The 22,788-nt window shown below is 36.8% G+C and overlaps 1 protein-coding gene and 1 pseudogene across 2 annotated transcripts in view; one reads left to right on the plus strand and one right to left on the minus strand.

The window, feature by feature from the left end:
- Positions 1-13,691: 13,691 nt before the first annotated feature.
- On the minus strand, positions 13,692-14,147 carry LOC114886934 (annotated as a pseudogene). The gene has a single exon (XR_003791454.1). The product of XR_003791454.1 is annotated as a 40S ribosomal protein S20 pseudogene (transcript).
- Positions 14,148-15,042: 895 nt separating this feature from the next.
- LOC114903113 (zinc finger protein 331-like) overlaps positions 15,043-22,788 on the plus strand; it is a 41,991-nt gene continuing 34,245 nt past the window's right edge. Inside the window, 2 exon segments of the mRNA XM_029235923.1 lie at positions 15,043-15,387; positions 16,472-16,570. Of these exon segments, the coding sequence (XP_029091756.1) occupies positions 15,243-15,387; positions 16,472-16,570 (244 nt within the window). The 5' untranslated portion in view covers positions 15,043-15,242.

A 22,788-nucleotide genomic window follows, 5' to 3' on the forward strand; every position in this document is an offset into this window, starting at 1 on the left:
TCTGGATCATCTCCTGAAAGGAATTTTCAGGATGGCTTCATGGGATCTTAGCCGGTTGCTTTCCGCGGCATCCTGTGCTTTCACCATACCTTTGAAGAAACTTGCCGTTTTACCTTTCTAACTTCAGAACATGATCGGCCAAGCGAGTGCCACTGAAGAGGGTGCACTCTGCATTCCTGACCATGACCTTTGCCGGGCACCCCTGAATCCTTTCATAACCTAATGGATAACTAACACCCAATAAAAGATGACTTGTTAAAAAAAAAAAAAGATCTCTCTTAGCAACTTTCAAGTATGTAATACAGCATTATTAACTATAATCACCATTCTGTATATTACATCCCCATGACTTATTTTATAATTGGAAGTCTGTAGCTTTTGACCACCTTCACCCATTTCCCCTGCTGCCCCTGGCAACCATCAATCTGTTCTCTGTATCTATGGCTTTGGTTTCATTTTTTTGTTTCTGATTTTTTTTTTTTTTTTAGATTTCACTTATAAATGAGGTCATACAGTATTGGTATTTGTCTTTGTCTGACTTCACTTAGTACAATGCCCTCAAGATCCATCCATGTTGTCACAAATTGCAGGATTTCCTTCTTTTTATGATTGAATAATAATTGTATATATGCCACATTTTTAAAAAATCCATTCATCTCTTGATGAACTCTTGTTGTTTCCATGTCTTGGCTATTGTAAATAATGCTGCATTGAACATTGGAGTGCAGATATATTTTCAAGATAGTGATTTTGTTTCCTTTGGTTAAATACCAAGAAGTGGAACTGCTGGGTTATATGGTAGTTCTAACTTTTTTGAGGAATCTCCATACTGTTTTCCATAATAGCTGCACTAATTTACATTCCCTCCAGCAGTACATAAGGGTTCCCTTTTCTCCACATTCTTGCCCACACTTATTTCTTGTCTTTTTGGTAATAGACATTCTTACAGGTGTGAAGTGATATTTTTATTGTAGTTTTGATTTGCATTTCCCTGATGATTAGTGATGTTGAGCACCTTTTCCTGTACCTGTTGGCCATTTGTATGTCTTCTTTGGAAAAATGTCTATTCAGAGCCTCTCCCCATTTTTTAATTGGGTTGTTTGTTTGCCTTTCTATTAAGTTGTATAAGGTTTTTTTTCTTAATATATTGTGGATTGTAAATCAACTATACTCCATTATAAAATAAAAATTAAAAAAATATATTGTAGAAATTGTTTTATCATGATACTTAGTGCCAAAAGCAGGAGCTATTATATACTAAGTAGCAGTGCATTAAAATGTACATCAAAAAAATCCTTGTAAGAAACATTTTGAAATGTTCACACTGGTTTTTATACAAGAACTGTATTATGCATGATTTGATTCTCCTTTATGTTGTTTTCCAAAATTTCTTAGATAATTTTATTAATTTTTGTAATGAAATCACAAGAGAGCAAACATTTCACATGCTTCCCTCCTTCTCTTGTATTGCAAGGCCTAAAATTTCATGTGCTGTCTTAATATCTTTGAACCTCACAGGGCCCGTAAGCCTAACCATGAGTTCCCCTCTTCTCACCAGACATGCCCACCAAGCAGTGGGAAGAAAACTAACCATGCTGTTAGTTCCTGTATCAGCCAAATCATGTCCCTGTCAGCCACAAATTAATCAAAGAAGCCAATCACATCCTTCCACAGCAACCAGGCGGCACCTCATCCTCTTGTTAGTAGAAATCCTGCTCCCAAGTGACACCACTCTGTGACATGTTGTGTCCTTCTCCTGAAGGATTTGAGGATATTCGACTCAGACTGCTGTCGATCTCATCTGTCTAGTATCTAGGTGTGTGTTAGGATATCTTCAGAACCTTAGGGCAGGACTCTCTCCATCACCGCTAGCTGAAAGAACACCTGCCTACTCATTTTTACTGCTATTCCATGAGTTTTCAGTATCTACACTGAGAAAGATTTTATAAAGCTCAATTAACCTTCAAATAGGAACTCTAGATCATGTTGTCAACCTATATGTTTGTGATTGAAATTTTATTTTGCTGAGCCTACAAACTAATATTAAACTTTTGCCCTATTTGTAAGACAGATAAGGCTAAAATTATAGGTATTATAGGTACGTATCCCTCATTAAGCTTGGACTCCAATGGAAAAGGAGTCTTTTAGATTATTTCTTCAGGTTGGGTGAAAGTGGAGCTTTAGAATAAGAAGTGCGAGTTAAAGCGGGAGAGGGGGAAAAAAAGAACAGAGCGTTAAAATGGGAAAATGTTGGTAGCAGAAACAGATATTCTTACACTGCTGTGAATATGTAAAATGGCATAATCACAGTGAGAAATTTGTCAGTATCACAAGTTAATGTGCAAAAAGCAAGACCACTTTCGAGAAGTTAAGTTACATGTAAGCCTACATAGGTGCAAACTGAAGTTTATGGAGGGATATTAACTGAGCATTGTTTGTGAGAAAAAAATAGGAAAATCAATAATATTTATTTGTAGAGTTTTGTTTCTTAGAGAAGGTTTCAGCTACACATACTGTGGCTTATTTTGCAGTTGTTGAAAATGATGACACTCCTTAAGTACTGATACGGAAACACATTTGTTTGAAGAAAAAGAAATACATACTTTCATATGCATATAGCATACATAGTATTTGAAATTACATATACATTTTGTATTCATATGTGTGTGTGTAACATTGTATATTTTATTTTAAAATAACTTATCTGGGGGCTTCCCTGGTGGCACAGTGGTTAAGAATCCGACTGCCAATGCAGGGAACACGGGTTCGAGCCCTGGTCCGGGAAGATTCCACATGCCGTGGAGCAGCTAACCCTGTGAGCCACAACTACTGAGCCTGCAGTCTAGAGCCTGTGCTCCACAGCAAGAGAAGCCCGCGCACCGCAACGAAGAGTAGCCCCCGCTTGCCGCAACTAGAGAAAGTCCGCACGCAGCAACGAAGACTCATTGCAGCCAAAAATAAATAAATAAAATAAATAAATTAAAAAAAATAATAATAAAATAAAATAACTTATCTGAAACAACAAGGTCCTACTGTATAGCACAGGGAACTATATTCAATATCCTATGATTAAACCATAACAGAAAAGAATATGAAAAAGTATATATATATATGTATAACTGAGTCACTTTGTTGTACAGAAATTAACACAACATTGTAAATCAATTGTACTTCAATAATATTTTTTTAAATGTCAAATTATTTTATGAGAAAAAAATAAAATAACGTCTGGAAGGCTATATACACTAAAATCAAAATGCTGTGCATGCTAAGGTTAGCTACTATATGTCTGAAATATATGGCAGAAGAGGTTGATCGCATTTTTAGTTAAACTTTATATCCTTTTGAAATGTTAATCTATGCATGGATTGCATATTTAAAATATGTTGGAATGCTGATAACTGAAATATGGGCACCCTTTGATGAGAACTTTACAGTTCCCATTTGCTTACTCATGAACTCACTCATGAAGCTAAATATATATATATGTAATGCAACCTCAATTCTTCTGATAGCCCAGAAGAATCTTCCTCCTTTCAGATTTTGAGTCTGATTTATCTTCACTGCCCAAACAACTGAGAAGCAAAGTATTTTTCAATGAGATGTCATGACCAGGCATTACGAATTAAAAGATGTTTCTCAACCTGTGGGCTTTTAAAAATGCAGTCAAGCTCGCCACTTCACAATAGAGCAGAGAGGGATGAAAAGAATCGCTTAACAACAGTCAATTTCTGGTGGACATAATATTGTAAAATGTAAATAAGGTATTGCTTTTTTTTCTAGTTTTCAGAGAACTGCAATCAGTATTCTTGAAAAAGGGACCAAAACTCATTTTCCCTTTTTCTACAATGAGAATATATTATAAAGTCTCACTTTATCCACGTTTTCTCACCTGGAAACACGTCTTTGCTAATCAACAGTATAATGTTATACAACTTATGTAAACTCAGAGGCTTCAGCTCTAAAACCGGAGTAGTCAGTACCTGTGGCATTGCGAGTGGAATGAGCGTTTTAGGGAAGGGATACATTCACCTGCACACTCATAACACACGACACAAACACGCACAGTTTGGTTGGATCATGAACGCACTTCAAGAGCTCGCACTGGATGGCCCTCGGGGTCATATTACTGATTCAACTGGACAGGCCTTTCACACGCAGGCCTGAAGCCTTGGAAAAGAAGAGCTCCGCGGGTCCCTCCTCACAATTCTCTGGTCCGGCCCCACCCTCACTCGCCGCCTCCTGGCCCTGGGAACCGCTGAACCCGCCTTCCGCCTCAGGTTGGGCCTCCGGGCGTTGGGAGACCAGCGCTGCGCAGGCGCAGTGGGGCGGTCATTCCCAGAAATCTCCAGGCCCGGCCAGGCAGTTGCTTTGCTTCAGGACTTTAACGACCTGGAACCTCACGTCCCACAGACGGCGAGGTGACTTTGACCTCCGGTTCTTTTTCCGTGTCCCGTGTTGCGTGCTGCGCGTGAGTGGCACCCGTCCGAGGAAGAATCCGCTTGGGTCGCCGCGAAGACGACTGCGCAGACGTAGCTGGCGCCCATGAGGGACAGCCAGCGGCGGTGAGACTGGGATTGCGGGAGGCGCCCAAAGCGTGGACGGCCGGAGCGCAGCCACGCGAGTCCGCCCGCCCCGTCGGGGCTGTGGGCGCTTGAGCAGCGGGGAGGGTGATTTTATCTCTTAGAGTGAGTGCGATTGTGAGACTGAGAGAGGTGTGTGTTCGTCCTTGTGTGACGGAGACACAGGGTGCATGTCCTTCTTGTGAATGTGGATTGCAGTGGCTCTGTGGTGTCATGTGACACATAGCTCTTTTTCCCCTTTGCTGCTTCTAGGCTTCTCTCAAACATGTACTTCTCGCAAAGAATGTGGGCGCAGTTGGGAAATCTGGTTTTGAGTCCTACAAGACACCTTCCAGCAAGAAAGTACATACCAGCTGCTGAGATCGGAATTTTAAATCAAGAATTGCCCCTGAGACAGGCTCCTAGGAACGTATGGATAAAAAGACTCCCAAGATTAGGATTCCTTCCTCGGATTACCCTCCCTGGCAGTTCTCTGGGGCTCATTTATGTATTTGAGTATGAAAGCATTTGAGTATGAAACTATGAGCTCTGACGGGAGAAACCTGTGAGCCCTGATACAGATCGCACAATCCTACTTAATTCTGGTTATAGGTATGAGGTCACAGCGGGTTTAGTAGTCTTGAAGGATGGCACACAATAAATGCTTAACATTGTCTTTATTCTGTGTCATTCACCCTTCAGATTCTATAAATCAGTGATGAAAATATGATGTTAATGTGTTGAGTGCTTGCATGTCAAAGGGCTTATGTGGACGCTAGTTTTCCAGAACAAGTGTTCTGATCCAGGGACCCTTTGTATTTTGGGGCCTACAGGGGACCACAAATCCCTTGTGCTTGTATAGAATTACTGCATATATTTGGAAAAATGCATTTTTCAAAGGTGTGATAACCCAAAAGATTAGACCTGGGTAATTGATATGCAATCAAAGACTGTTATACCTTGGGATGGTTTTGCACAAAATTAATGATTATACTAATGGAATGGTTAAGAAAATCACACGACATCCATGAGATAGAATATTATGTAGATAATAAAATTCCTGCTTATAAGAATTAGCCGTTACAAGAAAAAAAATGGCTATGATCTAATGTTAAGCAATCTTAATATGTAGATAATAGTAGTCAAGAAAATTTGAAATTATATATGCAACTCATTTTAAAAAGAGAATTTTGTAAAAACTTTTGCAAGGATTATATCCAAAATGATAGTTTAATTGGTTTTTCAGAGAAAAATGAAAATGTTTAGCCACATTTAGTGAGCATTTTCTGTGTACCCAGAACTTTTCTACCTATTTGGTATACATATTCACATTAATTTGCAAAGGCAATTTCCTTTTCCATTGATGTTAGAGTGTTTATAGGGAAATGTCTCTAATTATATCAGTGCAGTACAGCTAAAGGATATTCAAGAAGTGAATATACTTAAGTGGTATTTATTTTATTTATTTATTTTTATTCGAGTATAGTTGCTTTACACTGCTGTGTCAGTTTCTGCTATATAGCAAAGTGAATCAGCCATACGTATACATACATCCCTTCTTTTTTGGATTTCCTTCCCATTTAGGCCACCGCAGAGCACCGAGTAGAGTTCCCTGTGCTATGCGGTTGGTCCTCATTAGTTATCTAGTTTATACATAGTAGTGTATATATGTCAATAACAATCTCCCAATTCATCTCACTCTCCCTCCCCCTTGGTATCCATACGTTTGTTCTCTGTGTCTGAGTGTCTATTTCTTCTTTGCAAATAAGATCCTCTTTACCATTTTTCTAGATTCCACATATATGCATTAACATACGATATTTGTTTTTCTGACCTACTTCACTCTGTATGACAGTCTCTAGGTCCATCCATGTCTCTGCAAATGACACAATTTCATTCCTTTTTATGGCTGAGTAATATTCCACTGTATATGTACCACGTCTTCTTTATCCATTCCTCTGTTGATGGACATTTAGATTGCTTCCATGTCCTGGCTATTGTAAATAGTGCTGCAATGAACACTGGGGTGCATGTATCTTTTTGATTATGGTTTTCTCCTGGTATATGCCCAGTAGTGGGATTGCTGGGTCATATGGTAGTTCTATTTTTAGGTTTTTTAAAATAAACTTGTTTATTTATTTAGGGCTGTGTTGGGTCTTTTTTGCTGTGCGTGGGCTTTCTCTAGTTGCGGCGAGAGGGAGCTACTCTTCTTTGTGGTGCATGGGCTTCTCATCACGGTGGCTTCTCTTGTTGCGGAGCATGGGCTCTAGGCACATGGGCTTCAGTAATTGTGGCATGCAGGCTCAGTAGTTGTGGCTCGTGGGCTCTAGAGCACAGGCTAAGTAGTTGTGGTGCATGGGCTTAGTTGCTCTGCGGCAGGTGGGATCTTCCTGGACCAGGGATTGAACCCGTGTCCCCTGCGTTGGCCGGCAGATTCTTAACCACTGCGCCACCAGGGAAGTCCCCTATTTTTAGTTTTTTAAGGAACCTCCATACTGTTCTTCATAGTGGCTGTATCAATTCACATTCCCACCAACAGTGTAAGAAGGTTCCCTTTTCTCCACACCCTCTCCGGCATTTATAGTTTGTAGATGTTTTGATGATGGCCATTCTGACCGGTGTGAGGTGGTACCTCACTATAGTTTTGATTTACATTTCTCTAATAATTAGTGATGTTAAGCATCTTTTCATGTGTCTGTTGGCCATCTGTATGTCTTCTTTGGAGAAATGTCTATTTAGGTCTTCCGCCCATTTTTTGATTGGGTTGTTTGCTTTTTCGATATTGAGCTGCATGAGCTGTTTGTATATTTTGGAGATTAATCCTTTGTCAGTTGCTTCATTTGCAAATATTTTCTCCCATTTTCTTTTCGTCTTGTTTATGGTTTGCTGTGCAAAAGCTTTTAAGTTTAATTGGGTCCCATTTGTTTATTTTTGTTTTTATTTTCATTACTCTAGGAGGTGGGTCAAAAAGATCTTTCTACAATTTATGTCAAAGAGTGTTCTGCCTATGTTTTCCTCTAAGAGTTTTATAGAGTCTGACCTTACATTTAGGTCTTTAATCCGTTTTGAGTTTATTTTTGTGTATGGTGTTACGGAGTGTTCTAATTTCATTCTTTTACATGTAGCTGTCCAGTTTTCCCAGCACCACTTATTGAAGAGGCTGTCTTTCCTCCACTGTATAGTCTTGTCTCCTTTGTCATAAATTAGGTGACCATAGGTGCGTGGGTTTATCTCTGGGCTTTCCATCCTGTTCCATTGATCTATATTTCTGTTTTTGTGCTAGTACACTATTATGCGGGATTTTAGTTCCCTGACTAGGGATCGAACCCGGGCCCTCTGCAGTGGAAGCATGGGGTCCTAACCACTGGACCGCCAGGGAATTCGCTTAACTGGTATTTATTTTAATCACATTGATTTTTTTTTCATTGTCATATTAACAGATTTTTAAAATGAGGAATATATGGCCTCTTCCCAAAGTGATGTCTATAGATATTTTAATACTTTGAAATATCTTTATATATTTTATTTATGATGATGGAATTAATACAGGCTTATTGCAAAAAATTTTCATTTCTTTAGGGAATTTACTGAGAAGGAAGCAAGGATAACCCATTATCTCCCTGCTTAGAGATAGTCACTTTAACATTTTGGTGTATATTTTTCCAATTTTGTGTGGTTTTGTTTTGGCAGAATAAAATTGATCAAATAAAGGAGACAAGGTTCAACTCATAGTTCAAAAAAGAAATCTAATCCAATGATAGTTTTCTTTATACCCCTGTACATGTAGGGAGAAGAGGGAAGGGCAGAGAATCTTGTGTGAAAATCATTACAAGTAGTTAAACCTTTTAGTTATTACAAATGTTATTTAAAACTTAATTACCAGGGCACCATATTACTAAGTAAGACATGCTTTCAGAGTTAATAATTTAGAGATTTAAGCTTATTTTCAGAAAAAATAACACTAATCTCTGATTTCCAGGTGTCTTACAAGTACAAACAATATTTCCATAGTTGTTATACCAGAAAATAAAGATTATATTTATAAATATTTACATAAATCTCTATATTGTGCAAAGAATAAGATTCCATTCTCCAGTTAGTTTTCCCAGTTTTATCATGATGTTCTTTGAACAGGTTTATGATTCTGAACAGTTTTTCTTGCTCTCTATAGCTGCTGGGGACTGAGGAAGGGGACATTTTCTCTCTTCTTGTCTGATAATCTCTCTCTCTCTCTTTTTAATTAATGATTTTATTAAGCAGAAATCTGTTTTCTCAAACGTACCTCCTAAAATTTTAAATACTAGAATTAGAAGAAAGAGGACACCCAAGAAGCACAAGTTTTAATATAATAAAACCAGGAAGCACCAGAATTAGCTTCCTTTTATAATAAAAGATTAAGGAACATGGAATGATTTTCTTCTTCAATAATGATAGATAATTTACATTCGTCATCATGATATATAATTTAGTGTGTATTTGAATTATTTTGCCGAGTCTTCAAACTAGTCATATATCGTATGTGATATTTTTATCCCTACTTTGCTGATGAGGAAATCGGCATTGAAATATTTTTCTTAATTTCAACGGGATGCCACCTCTTAAATTACGCATACTTTTTTAGACCTACCTTCTTCATCGAGCAATTCTTTTAATATTGTTTTCCGTCAATTATATGGTTTAATATCGTTCTTATTAAGAATGGCATAGGGGGACTTCCCTGGTGGCGCAGTGGTTAAGAATCCTCCTGCCAGTGCAGGGGAAAGGGGTTCAAGCCCTGGTCCAGGAAGATCCCACCTGCTAAGAACAACTAAGTCCATGAGCCACAACTACTGAGCCTGCGTTCTAGAGCCCACAAGCCACAACTAGTTAGACCTTTTGCCACAACTATTGAAGCCCGTGCGCCTACAGCCCGTGCTCAGCAACAAGAGAAGCCACCGCAGTGAGAAGCACACGTACTGCAACGAAGAGCAGCCTCCACTCGCTGCAACTAGAGAAAGCCCACGCAGCAACAAAGACCCAATGCAGCCAAAAAAAAAAAAAAAAAAAGAATGGCATAGTATGTCACAATATAGCAGACTATAATATAGTTAACCTGTTTGCCTGCTGTGGGATTTTTATGTTTTTAATTTTGGACTATCAAAAATTATTCTCTGATGAACATTCTTGTGCATATACCTTGTGAACTTCTGTAAGTTATTTCCTTTAAAATTTTTCTAAAAGTGGTATTTTGTAGTCAAAAATCATACTTCTTTTAATTGTTTAAAATATGTCAGACCTGGAAAGTATAATATTTGAAGTAATACAGCCACTAAAAAGACATAATTACTTCCTTCAGAGTACATATAATCTGTGAAGGAAGTTAAAATCTGAATAGGAATAATTGAAAGGTAATGTGTGATAAAGGCCACTGGTGAGAGTTAGGTGACCTGCCTAAAGGAGACATCAGTGTGACTATAGTGACAGTAAGCATATAAACAAATAATACTGAACACATGGGATCTGTATGGCAATAAGTGGATTTTTTTTACTATAACCTTTATATTTTGTAGATTTCATTCTAATGATATTAGATGTATAGCAAAATTAATAGGTAAGATAATTCAGCAGCTATCTGGAGGATATCATGACAAAACTGACAGGTTCAGAAACAAGATAAATTCTTCTGTTGAAAAGATCTGAAATAAAGCTGTATTGAGACTGTCATCACTTCACAAAAGAGATTACTCAGAGACTGTTCCCAAGTTTTTTGTGGTCAGAATTCCAACATAACTGAGAAGAAATTATAAAATGAGATATTGGGATCCAAAGGAAACAAAATATAAGCCATATAGTAAAATGATCTGAATTTATTTATTTAAAATAATTTTTTTAAAATTTTTTGATGTGGAACATTTTTAAAGTCTTTATTGAGTTTGTTACAATATTGCTTCTTGGTTTTTTGGCCCCAAGGCATATGGGATCTTAGCTCCCCAGCCAGGGATCGAACCCGCACCCCCTGCATTGGAAGGTGAAGTCTTTTTTTTTTTTTAATATTTATTTATTTATTTGGTTACACTGGTCTTACTTGCGGCAGGAGGGCTCCTTAGTTGCGGCAGGAGGGCTCCTTAATTGTGGCATGTGAACTCTTAGTTGCGGCATGCATGTGGGATCTAGTTCCCTGACCAGGGATAGAATGTGGGCTGCCTGCATTGGGAGCATGGAGTCTTATCCACTGTGCCACCAGGGAAGTCCCTGAAAGGTGAAGTCTTAACCACTGGACTGCCAGAGACATCCCAATGATCTGAATTTAAAGAACAAAGAACTTTGTGGACGTCTTCACCTTAACAAATTTAAAAAAAAACATATTTTGGACTTCCCTGGTGGCACAGTGGTTAAGAATCCTCCTGCCAATGCAGGAGACACGTGTTCGAGCCCTGGTTGGGGAAGATCCCACATGCTGAGAAGCAACTAAGCCCATGCACCACAACTACAGAGCCTGCCCTCTAGAGCCTGTGCACCGCAACAAGAGAAGCCACCGCAATGAGAAGCCCGTGCACCGCAATGAAAAGTAGCCCCTGTTCGCCGCAACTAGAGAAAGTCCATGTGCAGCAGCAAATAAACAAAAAAAAAAAATTTCAAGTTCTTATGTCAATTGTTACAATGATTATGAAGTAACCTTAAAAAAAACCCCAAAACTCAAGATCTAAGCAAAAAGATAGGGATTGCCGATGTCAAATTCTGATCATGGCAAAGGTATAATTTATGTCTTCACTGGTTTTGATTGTTTCATGTATGAACTAAAAACAACTGAATACCCAGTGATTCATTCCTAAAAACACCCCCTAAAAAATAAAACAATAAAAACATAACCAAAAATATAATAGCTGTTAATATATGGCCATATAAATTTCCAGACTTTTCTATTTTCTGTTTTATGATTGTCATTCTTTTCTCTGTATTGATTAATATGCTCTTATATTTTATAAATAGAAATATATTAGTCAACCTGACTTTTCTATTGACAATATATATGGAACATTTTCCACGTCCTTAAATATTCTTCCCAATTTAACATTGAATGACTACTTGTATATTCTAGTATAATATTGGTCTGTCATATATTTAACTAATAAGCTTTGCTGGACTCAGAATGCTGAACATTACTTGTCCATCTCTAATATTTTGATCAACTTCACCCACTTTCAAGCCCAGAAAGAGGTTCTGATTTGGATTATGTGGCCTCTTTTCTCTTGAAGTTGGGAATGGAAAGAGGAAGATCTGCTCAGAGCAGGACAGAGCTGCCCAATCTTAGTTTCATGTAAACCTGATAACAATGGTACATTGGCCAGAAAATTTTCTACTGAAGTATCTGGGTCTGGTTTCAATGCAGAAATGACTCTGAAGCTGAGACTCCTAGGAATTGAGTGAGGAAATGGATTTGTCCAGAATCCTAACTTACCCAAGTTGTGTGTGATATGAAGTAATTTGGAATCTGGAATGGAAGAGCATAAATGGTAATATTAACTTAAGGCCAGTGAGGAAACACTAAAATACAACTGGTCTCAAGGTCTTTCTCTTCTCCCAGGTCTGGGTTTTCTGGACTCTGCTTTTCTGGTAGAGGAGCCCAGAGGACTGATCATCTCTTGCAGGTCTAAAACCATGGCCCATGTAAGTTGATGTTTCTCTCCTTGTTGAAATATGTGTATTTTTTTTTTTTTGGTCATGTAAGTATTTTCATTAATTTTTGTGATGTTTCCTAAGAGAAAGTTCCCTCAAATAACCTGTTTCCTAGCTATTGTTCCAGAGAAATATGTGGCCAAATTACCTGGCACTGTCTCCGTATGGCCCATTCAAAACTAACTAGTGTTCATGTAATTATTGTCCAAAATTTTCAATATATTTTAAGTGCCCATTCTTCAATTAAGGGCAGTGATGGAACAGTGGGGTAAGTTATTTGAAGTAGAAATTTATGCTGTGCAGGTCAGATCTGTAGTTTGGAGATGGAGACAATGGTTCTGTTTAACTATCCATGGTAAGACTTTGAAGTTTTCCACAGATCCAAGATTTCCAGGTAGATGAGGTGGAATTTATCATTGAATGACCTGAATCTTAATATGGTATGAAATTCCTGCTTTGTGTGGATGAGTAGTGTATGATTGGGGCTTTGAACATGGAGGTCATGGATTTGGTAGGAAAGCCATGAGACATAAATACTAAGGCTATTTTGTTGTTGAATGAGACATGCTAAGTTTGTGTAACATCTATATTATTGACCAGCCTTCTTCAGTATCATTTAAATCAATGAATTATCTTTTAGTGCATAATGAGTTACTCTGAAACATAGCATCTTAAAGCAGCAAGCATTTATCTCACAGTTTCAGTGAGTTAGATATCTGGATGTTGCTTAGCTTGGCTCTCCTGCTCTGGGTCTCTCACAGGGTTATAATGTGTTGGTCAGGGTTTGCAGTCATTTTAAAGCTCAACTTTGAGTGGATCTGCATCCGAACTCATTGAAGTGGTTGTTGACTTGATCCAGTTCTTTATGGCTGTTGGACTGAGGGCCTCACTTCCTTAGTAGCTGTTGGCTGGCGACTGCTCTTGGTTTATTGGTTTTTTGTTTTGTTTTGTTTTGTTTTTTGTCTATAAAATTTATTAACAAAGTTTCAAAAACATTTTGAAATTTTCCAAATTTAAAAGGAGTTATGACAAACTGGCAGAGCCAGGGCTGGAATTTAAGATCTATTTTCCCTGAGTTACTTGCCCTCTAGTACCTTAGGTTCTTAACCATGGCTGTACACATTAGAATCACCCCAGAAACTTTTGATAGTACCCCATATCAATTAAATCGGATTTTCCAGAGTAGAACCCAGACACATGTTCTCTGGAAAAGCTCCAATAGGCAGCCAGAACTGTATATATTCACCATCAACACAAGGTCTCACATGTTATTTAGCTAATACATTTCAGTTTTCAAATAATGTCAAGTGTAAACTAATTTAGTGGCCCCTGGAAAATATAATGAAAAAGAGTAAAACATAGGCTACCCATCTAATTTTAATTATTCTACTTAAAAGGTGGAATGAATTCCATAGCACAACTCTGTTCCCAAGACCTGTCAGTATTATGAATAAAAGTCAACAATATTTAACAACTGATTATCAATTTATTAAAAATGTTGATTTAAGCATCTGTAATGGTGACTTCAGCCCCGACTCCTGGCTCAATACTGATGGAAGTGATCTGCTTGACAATCTCAGAAGGACTGTGCAGGTCAGTGAGTCGCTTGTGGATCCTCATCTGGAAACGATCCCAAGTATTAGAACCTTCACCACAAGGAGTTTTCCTTGTAGTTATTCTCAGAGTCTTGGTAGGCATCCGAACCAGTCCTTTCACTTTGAGATTCTTTTCCTTCGCGCCTTTGATCAGATCAGCACATACCTTTTTCAAAGACTTCACGTTGCGGCTGGTGAGGGTGATTCTAATCCAGTGAATCGCCACCTCGGACTCCACGGGAGTCTTCCCGGTATCTTGACGCGCAGGCTCAGCGGCCATGGCTCAGCGGCCCAGCCGCTCGGCGGCACGTGGGATCCTCCCGGACCGGGGCATGAACCCACGTCCCCTGCATCGGCAGGCGGACTCCCAACTACTGCGCCACCAGGGAAGCCCCTTTCCCGGTATCTTTAAAAGCCATAGCTGCGGTGCGGCTTCTTGACCAACTTGTTCCTCCGCGAGAGCGATCGGCAGTGAATCAGGAGCAGGAGTGGGCGGCCCGAGGCTCCGCTACAGCGGCGACCGCGTCTTCCTCCAAAAGGGGTTTATTATGTGGTGCTTTCCTTAGGGCAGCTCACACGTGGTAGCTGGCTTCATCAGAGTGACCAAGTGAGACAGCAAGAGAGAATAAGCAATGTGGAAATCATAGTTTTTTATAAGCTAATGTTGGATGTGACATTCCATCACTTTTCTATATTCTATTTGTTGGAAATAATTCTCTCTCACTGGGTTCAGACCACATTCAAAGGGAGAGGATTACATTAGGACATAAATACCAGGAAATGGAGATCACTGGTAATCAATGAGGTTACCTACTACACTCAGAATAAGGAAAGTGTTCAGTGAGAAATGGTAGATGGCAACAAAAATGCATATCATTATATGTAGTTGGTGAAAATAGAACCTTACAATTGTGGAAAACCTTCCAAATGTGCATCTAATTGTATAAATTATTAAATCTGATTTATTTATAAAATACAATGTCATATGCCAAAATAATAAATGGATTTATTGAATCAAGCAAAAATGCTTATGGCAAGATCTAACATAATAGTACTTGATACTTGAAGAAAATCGTATTAATTTTATGCAACCCAGTTTTTAAAATTTGGAGAAATATTTATTTATTGAGAATTTTTGAGGCAGATACCATTTGGACATTATTCTTGTATATACGCTTTTTAATTTAGGAGGGAAACATTATTTTGTCCATTTCCAAATGGTTCAGATATTTAGAAGTATCCCAGAATACGGAAGACATTTGACCTGTGTTGGCAGGCTTCTTAAAAAATATGTATACCTTGTGCTTAAGTCTCCTTCCACATCATAGATTGCCAGCCTACATACTTTCATTTTCTCTTTTCCTATGGAGAAGTCCATCAACTCCTGCTTCTGCTTTCAAAGTATTTTCTTTAATTTGCCCAGTGATACATGTGTTTACTGTTTCAGGGATCACTGACATTCAGTGATGTGGCCATAGGCTTCTCTCAGCAGGAGTGGGACTGTCTTGACCTCGTTCAGAAGACTTTGTACCGGGATGTGATGATGGAGAACTATGGTAACTTGGTCTCACTGGGTATGTTCATTCGCTTCAAATAATTTAGATTAATTTAGAATCTGCTCTATAGGCTGTGTATTTTTTCTACTGTAATTTTCAGGGCTGCCTTTCAAGAAACTAGTTAAATTTGTTTTTCCTCTTCCCAAAAAAGTGGTCTGAGCTTTGTCAGGTTAGAAATGGCAGCTCCATTAAACACTTTCATCTTCCCTATCCTTCAATCATATTCACATCTCCATGTGTTCTTTTTTTATATTTGCATCTCTTCCATAATGACCAAGCAGCTAAATTAGGTATTTGTGGCATATACTGTATAACCATGGTCAAAGGATCCAAGTTTTTTATTCATTTGTGCTCCAGATTGCTCTAATACTCCATTTTAAGATCTGAAACAGCTTCAGGGATATTAGCTTGACAGAGGGTCCTAAATTGCTCTCGGTATCAAAAGAGCCTCTACAATTTATACGGTGATGGATTGCATAATTGGGATTTATTTAAAACTGTACCAAAAGCAGTTCATTTCTTAAAACAAAGTTCATCTGATTTGTGGTTGAAAGTTGTAATACATGAAAATTACATTCAAAATGGAATGAATATCTTATAGCTCTCTTTTCTTGTATCCTCTAGTGACATTAGAGCATAAGAATAATGTTAATAGCTAACATTTTGATTACTGTGTAGTAGTCATTATTCTAAGCACATTATGTGATTTAACTGATTAAAATAACTGAGAGTATTAACTGATTTAGTTCCCCCAACAGTACTATTATTATCCCCATTTATACTGAGGTATAGTGGGTTTAAGTGAATTATTCGAGGTTATACCCAGCTGGAAGGTAGCAAAGGCAGGAATTGATCCCAGGCTTCAAAATATGTTTTTAACCACATTATGTTTGCTCTCTAGAGTTAGAGGGCATATGAGTTTGAATTTTAAATACAGCAAAACAAAAACTTTGCCTTACCTAACTGACTCTTATCCTTTAATTTTCTCGTTCTTCTCTAAAATAGTCAATATCATTATGATCTTTTATTATCATAATTATAATTTTACCTTGACTAGTTACAATTTATTTCTGCAACCTGTGGCATTCTGTTTTCTTTAAAGCAGGCCATTCCATTTCTAAGCCAAATGTAATTACCTTACTGGAGCAAGGAAAAGAACCCTGGATGTTTATGAGAGAAAAAACAAGAAGTTGGTGTACAGGTACGTAAGAGCAGGTCAGGCAGAACTCATTTGTGTAAATGATAGCCCAGGTGGTAAATACACTTGGTAAACACATCCTTGAAACATTAGTTGGAAAGCTCCCTTCTCAGTGAAGGAAAGTCTTGTAATGTGAAGAGGAAGTATATCAACTTCATCTTAAGCTCATTAATCATTCACCATGTTATTTTTCTCATATTCCCCTCCCAATTTCATGCTAGTCCCTTTCCTTCTATGGTGTAGCCATTTACCTGTATTTTGGACCAGATTCTTTCCAGATCCTCTTTTTCAATGTGACTCTTGTCTAAAAATACATTCATTCCTATACCTGGAAAATATTTGAATAGTCTGAGCTGGCACTGTGCTTGGCATAATCAACCCAGTAATACTGAATAGGGCAGATAATGTTCTTGCAGTAATGGAGATTATACCATGTTAAGGAAGAAATTAACATGAAATAAATAGATAAATAATATAAGGTAGTGAAATATGTTATGAAGGACACTAACAAAAACACAGCAAATTTAGGTAAGGTAGCATGATCAAGAACCCCTTCCTAACGTTTGTGCAGAGACATGAAGTAAGGTCACAGGCTTTTTGACTGTATGAGAAAGCCCAACCAAGGAGAGTGAACTGCACATGCAAAGGCCCTCAAGGGGGATGAGGTTTGTGTGTTTGAGTAGTAGCATGGTGACTAACAGGACATGAAGCTAGTATGTTAGGAAGGAAAAGATCCTATTAGATTTTGTGGATCCTTATGAAGAATTAGTAGAATTGTTTTCTAAGAGTAGTTAGGATCCCTAATATGATTTAGGTTTTTTGTCTTTGTTTTTTAAATATGATTTTCACCTTTTCTTTAATCATAAGACTTACACAGAAGCCTAGATAAAACAACTATAGGTTAAATTGTAATTCATTTTCATATCCTTTTCAAATATTTCTTTATTCTTATTTGTGTTAACATTGATCTGTTGGATTTATTCTCATATTCTTTCTAGGTTTGTATTCTTTATTTTTCATTTATTTGAAATTTACTTGTGAGCTCTATCACCCAATTCTGAGTTTTTCTAATTCTCATTTATGATTTTTCTTATCTAAAAGTTTTTTCTTGTCTTTTAGCATGTTATTGAATAGTATGGTATAGTTTTTTTCCTTGTTTTCAGGGCATTTGCTTTAGATGTATATATATTGTCTCTATAACTGTCATTAAATTTAGTCATATAATTTCTTGTATAGGACCTTGGGCCTTTTTGGGGGATGGGGGGTCATTTATATATGAGATTAATTTTCCTCAGTTTTGAGAAAGGAGTGAAGATTCTGGATACCTTTTCTAAATTTGTGATTTTAAGGGCTCCCTCTTCTGTTTATTTTATTTTATGTTATTTATTTATTTATTTTTTTGCGGTACATGGGCCTCTCACTGTTGTGGCCTCTCCTGTTGCGGAGCACAGGCTCTGGACGCGCAGGCTCAGCGGCCATGGCTCACGGGCCCAGCCACTCCGTGGCATGTGGGATCTTCCCGGACCGGGGCATGAACCTGTGTCCCCTGCATCGGCAGGCGAACTCTCAACCACTGCGCCACCAGGGAAGCCCTGTTTATTTTTTTTAAGCATTCAAATTATCATGGCTTGGGGAATGAATGGAGCTATTCAGGAGCATAGTTTTTTATAATATTATAATTAAGATGGTATTGATCAGATTTAAATTGTTACAGATTAAGATGTTAATTGTAATTCCCAGGAAAACCATTAAGAAAATAACTAAAAAATATATAGTAAAAGAAATAATAAAGGAAATCAAATGGCATCCTAGAACATATCTATTTAACACAAAAGAAGGTAATAATTAAGAGATAGAAAGGGAAGAAAGGCTTAAGACACATAGAAAATATGTAACAAATTTTAACCATAAATTCTATCAGTAATTATATTAAAGGTAAATTGAGTGCACACTCCATTTAAATGACCAACGTAGGCAGAATGGATTAAAAATAAAAAACATGATCCAACTGTAAGAAATACATCTTAGAGTCAGAAACACAAATAGGTTAAAATAAAGGTCCAGCCACATGGGGAAGCAGCTGGTCAGTTTCTTAAAATGTTAAACTTGGAGTTACCATCCAGTCAATAGGGTGCGCTCCCTTATTGTCTTTAGATCTTTGCTCAAATATCATCCTTTTAGTGGGGTTTTGCAGTGAGCCTTTCCCCTGATCCTAGCCATCCTGAGTCTTCTTTCCAATTTCATTTTCTTCTTTAGCAATTTCCATCTTCTGGCATGCCATGTGACTTACTTGTTTTTCAAGCTAATGAAGGCCATGCTTTTCTTCTCATCTCTTTCCTTCATAGCTAGCTACATACTCTAGAAAACTGGAAATGTACATCTCACAGAAGCTTGTACATGGTTGCTCATAGCAGCATTGTGTATTAATGGTCAAAAAGTGTAAACAACCCAGATTTCCCACTATAATCAAGATACACAACATTTACAGTACATGAAAGGTTTCCATTGTTTCCCTTCCCAATTAATTTCCACGCCCCATGCCCACTCCCATTCAAACTACCACTGATCAACTTTCTGTCAATGTACATTAGATTAGCCTTTTAAAATAATTTTATAAATATGGAATCATACATTATATATTCTGTTATGTTTTGCTTCCATTGGTCAGTATAATGACTTTGAGGTATGTCTATATTGTTGCGTGTATCACTACTTTGTTCAATTTTTTGTTAAGTATTATTCTGTTTTATGGATAGACCACAATTTATGTTTCTGTTCACCTACTGATGGACTTTTGTGTTAGTTTCCGGTTTGGGACTAGTTATAAGTAGAACTGTTATGAATATTTGTGTATGTGTATTTTTATAGGATGAATACCTAAGAGTGGAATTGTTGAGTAATAACTGCATGTTTAACAATTTTAGAAATTTTGCACTGCTCCATTCCACTTACTCCATTTTCTTTCCAACACTTGGTATTGTCAGTCCTTTAAATTCTAGACATTGTAGTTGGTATGTAGTGGCATCTTTTTGCATTTCCATGATGACTAATGATCTTGAGTTTCTTTTATTTACTGATCATTCATATTTTTTGGAGTGTTTATCCAAATCTTTAGCCATTTGAAATCATTATTTTCTTATATTTGAGGGTAACTGTTCTTTATTTTGGAACAAAAGGAAGTCCTTTTGGAACATTAAAAACTTTTTCCCACAATGTGACTTACCTATTAATTTTATTAACAATATCTTACAAGGAGTTTTTAAATTGTTATGAATTCCAATTTATCAGATTTCTCTTTAATGATTTTTTTGGGGTATACTATCCAAGAAATCTTTGCCTACCCCTAGGTGGCAAAGTTTTTTCCCTGCTTTTTCTTGACCTTTTATAATTTTTGCTTTTATGTTTAGTTCTATTATATATCCATTTTGAGTTAATTTTTTATTACGGTGTGAGTAGGGTTCAGGACTCATGTTTTCCCTATGGATACCCAGTTATTCCAGCACCATTTAAAAAAAAAAAGAATTTCCTTTCCCCTTTGGATTGCTTTGGCACCTTTGTCAGAAGTGAAATCACTGTATGTGTATCTGTTTCTGGTCTCTACTCTGTTTTTCATGTTGGCATAGAAAGTGAAAGTCTTAAAAAAAAGGAAAGTCTTGTGGTAGGTTTTTTCATTTGTGACCTTTGTTGAATTGAGGTAGTTTTCTTTTGTTCCTAGTTTGCTGATTTTTTTTTTAACTATGAATGGGTGTTCAATTTTGTCAAATGTTTTATCTGAATCTATTAAAATGATTTTTTTTCAAAACTTTGCATTTCTTGTCCCTTCGTAATCTTCCTCCTCTTTCTTCCTCCAACTTCCTTAGGTATGCAATGATCTACTTTCTACTTCTATCACAATAGAGTTGATTGCATTTTCTGTAGTTTTATACAAACAGAATGATAGTGTGAAGTTTTTCATCTTCCTTCAGTCAGCATAATTAGGTTGAAGTTCATCCATGTTGTTATGTGTGTTTTACTCAGTACTATACCAGTATTTGGTTATACCACAATTTGTTTATTCATTATCTGCTGAAGGACATTTTTGGTTTTTAGCAATAACAAATTAAGATGCTGTAGATGTTTGTTTATAAGTCTTTGAATGAATATATGCTTTCATTTCTTTTGGCCAAATACCGAGCAGTTGAATGCCTGGATTGTATGGTTAAATTTGTAAGATTTTAAATTTAGATTTAGATAAATAAGATTATAAATTTAAATTTGTAAGAAACTATTTTACAGTGTTTCTATACCATTTCACATTTCCACCAGCTGTAAGAGAGGTCTGGATCCTCCATATCTTATGAACAATTGGTACGGTCAATCTTTTTAATTCTGGCCTTTCAAGTAAGTATATAGTGTCATTTTGTTGTGGTTTTAATGTGTTTCTCCATAATAACTAATGATGTTGAGGATCTTATTTGCTGTCTTCTTTAGTGCAGTATCTTTTAAAATCTTTTGTCTGTTTTATTAGGTTGTTTGTTTTCTTATTGAACTTGTAAGTTATTTTTCATATTCTACATTAAAAGATATCCTTTTTGAATATTCTCTTGTTTGCGATGATTTTTCCTTTCATTCTTGTAGCAGTGTGTTTGGGAGAACAGAAGTTTTGAACTTTGACAAAATCAAGTTTATCCGTTTATTCTTTATGAATCTTGGTTTTTGGTGTTGTATCTAAGAATTCTTTGCCTAGCCCAAGGTCACACATTTTTTCCTGTTTTCTTCCAAAAGTTTTACAGTTTTACGTTTTACATTCAGGTCTGTGATCCATTTTTTTAGTTCATTTTTGTTTATCAAAGTATGGATTCTTTTTTGGCATATGGATATCCCAATTGTTCCTGCATCATTTCTTGAAAAGACTATCCTTTCTTCGCTCTATTGCCTTTGAAATGATGAAAGTAAGTTTTTCATGTATGTATGGATCTATTTCTGATCATCTGTTCCATTAATTGACGTGTCTTGACACATAAACTTGCTGATTAGTGTATCTTCATAAGTCTTATAATTAAGTAGTGTTATTTAGTCCTTGTACTGTGTTCTTTTCAAAGTTGTTTTGACTATTCTAGGTCCTTTGCATTTCCCTATAAATTTTAGGATCAGCTTGTCAATTTCATCATAGACCACAAAAAAGTCTGCTGGGATTTTTATTGGAATTACATTGAATCTATAAATCAATTCAGCAATAATTATTGACATCTTAACAGTATCAAGTTTTACATTCCATAAACATGATATGTCTCTCCATTTATTTATATCTTTAACTTTTCTCAGCAGTGTTTTATAGTTTATAGTGTACAGGTCTTACATATCTCTTGTGAGATATATCCCTCACTATGTCCTATTTTTGATACTACTTTAAATTGTATTTTTAAAAATCGAATTCCTGAGTGTTCGCTCATATTTACCTATTGGTTGTATATACTTCAGCCTTGCTAAACTCAATTACTATTTTCTAGTAGCTGTTTTATAGTTTACATTTGACTTTCTACACATGTGATTAAGTAATCTATGATTAAGGACATTTTTGTTTCTTAATTTTTCTCCTGCATGCCTTTATTTATTTTTTGATTTATTGCACTGCCTGGAACCTCTAGTCCAATGTTGAGTAGAAGTGGTGAGGGCATAACTTTTTATTGTTCTGATCGTATGTGGTAGGCATAATTCTCTCACCGTTGGGTATGGTGTTAGCTGTGGGTTTTTTGCAGGTGATCTTTATTAGGATAAGTTCTTTTTATGAGGGATGGATGTGGCTTTTATTAAATGCTTTTTTAAAAAAAACTTTTAGACATGATCCATATGGGTTTTATAAATTTTATTTTGTTAATATAATAAATTATATTGATGAAATTTTCAAATATTCAACCAGTCTTGTATTCCTGGGATTGATCATCGCCACGGTCTGAATGTTTCTACCCCCCAGTATTATACTGAAATCCGAACCCCCAAAGATGATGGCATTAGGAGGGAAAGCCTCTGGGAGATGCTTAGGTCATGAAGGTGGAGCACTCATGAGTGGAATTAGTGTTCTTATTAAGAGTTACCACAGAGATTCCTCGCCCCTTACACCATATGAGGATGCATTGAGAAGGCACTGGCTATGAACCAGGAAGAAGGCCTTCACCAGAATATGACCATACTGGTCCCTTGATCTTGGACTTCTCAGCCTCTGGAGCTGTGAGAAATAAATT

The sequence above is a fragment of the Monodon monoceros genome, unplaced genomic scaffold, assembly GCF_005190385.1.
Source record: "Monodon monoceros isolate NGI ecotype Baffin Bay Population unplaced genomic scaffold, NGI_Narwhal_1 Super_Scaffold_10, whole genome shotgun sequence".
Classification (NCBI taxonomy): domain Eukaryota; kingdom Metazoa; phylum Chordata; class Mammalia; order Artiodactyla; family Monodontidae; genus Monodon; species Monodon monoceros.